This window comes from Limulus polyphemus, unplaced genomic scaffold (genome assembly GCF_000517525.1).
Source record: "Limulus polyphemus unplaced genomic scaffold, Limulus_polyphemus-2.1.2 Scaffold9, whole genome shotgun sequence".
NCBI classification, from domain to species: Eukaryota; Metazoa; Arthropoda; class Merostomata; order Xiphosura; family Limulidae; genus Limulus; species Limulus polyphemus.
Genome location: NW_013665619.1, coordinates 1893915 through 1898675, shown reverse-complemented (window position 1 = coordinate 1898675; position 4761 = coordinate 1893915). Strand labels below are relative to the sequence as shown.

Below are 4761 nucleotides of genomic sequence, written 5' to 3'. Positions count from 1 at the left end.
ACGGAAAATAAGTTAATTAAAAAACGGAAACGTAACAGTACTAAGGTATTAAAATCACAAATCTTAATTTCTGACATAGTAAAAGTATATTTCTTTTTTGTTAACACTGTTAGTATTATTTTAAATCGAGGATTATGAGTTGATCGCACAGTATAAGAACAATATTCTTCCACTATCGTTGATCGTGCATAATTGCTGGACATGATTAATCGCTATTGATTAGTATCACCATTTCTTTGTAAATCTGCTTCTGCGAAGGATGGAAGTTTACTCTTAGACCATACATCTTGAAAATGTTTTACAGAACCTCCCACTACATATCGGCAAACCAACTTCATAGAAACTCACGTGTATGTGAGGTCATGTGACTGTACATGTTTGTTAGAGAAGACATTAGAAGTGTTTTTATTCTCCATGATTCTTAGGAACATTGCTGTGAACTTAGTTGTTTCACTTGACGCTTTATACTGGTGTATTTTAGTATACTCATCATACAGTGTAGGAATTTCATCTTAATTAATTAATGTCAATATTATATATATAATTTAAAATGCCATTATATGGCAAATCTGCGACAATCACGAATCCAAATGAAAAACTTTCGTTTTATTCACTGTACCATTTTTTCGTGTATTCTGCAGAAAACTTTGCCCATTTTTTGCACAGTCACTCAAGTACACGAGGCCGCGTCTAATTTTGCAATTAACTTCTACTTCTCACGTCGAGATAATTTATTTTACAATTTTCTGTAGTTTGTCACCGATATGTAGGGGGAACAACTTTTGTACGTTGGTCAATGTCTTTTTAAATTACCTTGTGCAACATGTTAGTAATAACGTTCTGAGAGAGGTTATTCTTCGAAGACAAGTCTGCAAACTTTGGCAGTTACAGTGCTGAATGCTGTTTAGATGGTTTTATATCTTCTTATTCGAATGCTAATCTTTCTTTTCCGATTATTTTTACTACGTTATATAAATTCGCGTACTTAACATTTTAATCTCTCTCTTCGTTAATTCGTTAAGAAGACTGCTTCTCTCGAATACAACTATTATTAAGAAAGAACCAGAAGTAAGTGTCTTTAGTAACCATAGATAAATAAATATAGGTTACTTAATATTAAAACTTGGGATATGTAAAACTCTGTTGAAATCCAATAACGCTTGTTGTTTTATATTGTTACAGACAGAAGGAGATTTTGTTCAAGGCCAAGAGTTCACTGTCCAGGCTACACTAATGAACCCTCTTCCTAAACCTCTTACCAAAGCCATGTTTATTCTCGAAGGTCCAGGTATTAGCCAGCCTGTAAAATTGACGTTAAAAGGGTAGGTAACAATAAAGTAAGAACTTAACAAACAATGCAAGTATCTTGTTAGGCTTACGTGTGTACCATAAGAATGACAATAAAGTAGGTCGTGCTTCTTCAGTTAAAACATTATACATATATATGTATATAGATAAAACACTTAAATCTCGTAAGGCCAGATACAAATACTGTTTTAACTAATATTGCTGTTGCAGTGTTTCCTACTTTTGTGTGAGCTGTGTTGTGGATTATTTGGTAAAAAAGAGCAAATATAAGATTGCAAAGTGTAGTCCAATTGATGATAACGAAAGCGTTTTATTTCTTCGACTATGGCCTGGTGGTTAGGGCACTCGACTTGCGATCTTTGTATTCGAACTCGTACCGAGTATGCTCGCTCTTTCATCCGTGGGGGCGTTATATAGAGACGGTCAATCCCACTTTTTGTTGGTAAAGACTAGCCCAAATGTTGGCGATCGGTAGTATTGACTAGTTGTTTTCTCTCTAGTCTATCACCTATAAATTAGGGATAGCTAACAAAGGTATTCCTCGAATAGCTGTGGGCAAAATTCAACAAACAAACAAATCTTGTACTAAAATATCTACAAATTCTATGTACTAGTCTAACGGTAGAGAAGCGATATTTCATTTCACATTTATCGCTAAACAGTTGTTTTTTGGAGCAAAGCCACATGTATGCTGTGTCCATCGCGGGGAATCGAACCCTGGATTTTAGCGTTGTAAGTCTGTAGGCTAACCGCTGTCCCACCGGGGACAATACTATACAGTTACTTTTTAATTTTCTCGTATATATATATAGTAACTGATTGATAATAACATACAAACTGACTCAATAATCAACTATCAAATACTTAATCTTAACATACGTTTTATGTAGTTCACATTGTTCTAACGCTTTAGAGAAAATTTCAGACGTATAAGACATGCTTTAATCACGTAACATCAATTATCCCTTTCGCCAAACAACAACACAAACGTTGAAATTACAACAATACTTAAGATCTAACCTAACTAGCCTATTGAGCTCTAGTTTTAAATAGTAGGACAAACTCAAGAGAGTTTGAAACGCTACTATATATATATATATATATATTTCCACTTGAAACTCAAGTGGGCCAGTGTGTTTGTTTTGGATTTTTGCGCAAAACTGTTCATAGGTTATTTGAGGCCTCCCAGTGGCACAGCGGGATGTCTGCGGACTTACAACGCTAGAAATCGCAGAGCACAGATAGTCCATTGTGTAGCTTTGTGCTTAACTTCAAACAAACAAGATTATTTGAGCTAACTCCTAATTTTGAACTGACGGACAAGAGGAAAGGCAACTACTCAACAGTACCACACAATTAACTCTTGGTCTACTCCAATCATATAGTGAAATTTGACAGATTATTTGATAATGTACCCACGACTACAACGTGTTGAGCGCGATTTTGTGACAAAGGGGATCAAACCATGAACTCTTGGATTCATAGTCCGGTACGCTAACCACTAGGCCACGGCCGGCTCCTTGAGGGTCAGTTATGAATGATATGATTGGGACTGTTACCAATTTTATTATAATGTCTCATTACAAATATTACTGTAAAATAGTTCGTATTTTGTTTTCTTAGGCGTTGTGAATTAATAGTGCTTTAAAATGTTGGTTTTGTTGTTGTTGTTTTTAAATTGGAAGTTCCATCAATTAACTCTGTAACTATGTGCACCTCAATGAATATACTCACGTGAAATAATTATCTTAGTTAAATTTTGTAGTATTTTACGAAATTTTATGCACCAAGTATTTTTGCGTTTGAACTTTTACGCAAGTAGGATCTTATGAATTTACTTTTGACGATGTTATCTTTTTTCGATATTATGTATACCAGACGGATGAATTAAGCTACGCGACAATTTATGAGTACTTAAAACGAACTAACTCGAAACAAGGTTAACACAATTGTTAGTTTGCATTAATGGGCAGTTTCAATAATTAGCATTGCGTTTTTAACTTCTGCTGTTTATATACGGACAGCTTTGTAGACAAGTGTCTCATCTACGTAAGAAATTATAACTACACAATGTTATTTAACGTATACCGTTCGCTATCGATAGGATCCAAATTTATTGCATCATATTGAGTAATTATGTCTTTGACTGCTGCAATACTCAGTGCAAAGAACTGACTGAAAAATATGAGTGGAATCATTACTTTTGCACATAAAATACATAGGAAACACCTACAGAAATTAATGGGATTAACTGCAGCATTTGGTGTATTTTTATTTAAATTTTTGCGTCACTTATACGTTATTAGAAACTCTATAAAGTCGTGGATTCCCAAGCAATTTGGTGCATAAAAAGTTTAAGAAATGTGTTTTAGAAACATATGAGGTAGGACTACACCAGTAATATCAGGGTTATACAGAACGGAAGAGGAAAGTTCTGAAGATAATACCTTGTTATGACGTTAGATATGCATCCTGTTTTCGCAAAAATTTTGGTGCCATATTACACAAGGAATTTCCTAACAGTAACGTACAAATAAGATTTGGTGAAAACTAATATTATAAGTATAACGTTTATGTCGGTCAGTTTCTATCGTAGTCTTCATTTAAGTTACACATTTTTAATATGTATAGTAATATTCATGTTACTTCTTCTTCTTGTTCACTTTCCATACGTTTATTGTTAAATACTGCATTTGAGTTTTGATCTATGACGAATATGTGGTGTGTTTTTGTGTTTCTTTTTCATTGCACAAACTTATTTTCATCATAAATGTTTAAAATACGTTATTGTGACAATTTTGGTTCGAAAGACAAATTATCAAGACACACAGTAGTGTGTCGTGCGGCCAAAACAATCGGCTGCAGAACACACAGTTTTATTAACAGAAGTGATAGTTTAGCGATTTTCCTTCTTCTTTAACTTGGACTGTGGTAATCCAAACGATCACATATTTTCAATAGATGTGCTCTACTGCACTCTTACGTCACATACCCAATTTCAAGGCAATCCATTAAGAAATACCTGAGACATAACATCTCTAATTTTGATTTAGTTTCTTCCTACTTTTTTTCTTCGTACCAAATGTAGAGAAACTTTATCTGATAGAAAAACCTACTAACTTTCATGGATTTTTTTCAAATTTTGTTACAGTGATAGATCTTTACAACCTACAATCAGGAGTCTCATTTGGTGTATCTATAAATCATATGTGCAAAGTTGTTCAACAAAAACACTCAAATTTGACGAAAATTTTTGCGCACGCCTACGCAAAAAGCTATGGGTCTAACATTTTTATTACAGTGAGGGTAAACGTGGATCGTTTTTAGTTTTAAGTCATTCGGATTAAAGACGGCTGACCTAGAGCAGCAAAACTATAAATTGAAAGAACGTACAGATACATAATTATTGGTTAGGCCAAGCAAACTAGATTAGCAGTTTCTATCTCAAGTTTA

At 34.0% G+C, this 4761-nt stretch overlaps 1 protein-coding gene across 1 annotated transcript in view; it reads left to right on the top strand.

Annotated features, from left to right (window-relative positions):
* Positions 1-4761, top strand: part of LOC106478261 (annulin-like) — an 86357-nt gene that overhangs the window by 77777 nt on the left and 3819 nt on the right. The window contains exon 15 of the mRNA XM_013938796.2: positions 1183-1322. Within this exon, the coding sequence (XP_013794250.1) occupies positions 1183-1322 (140 nt within the window). The remainder of the gene's footprint in view (positions 1-1182; positions 1323-4761) is intronic.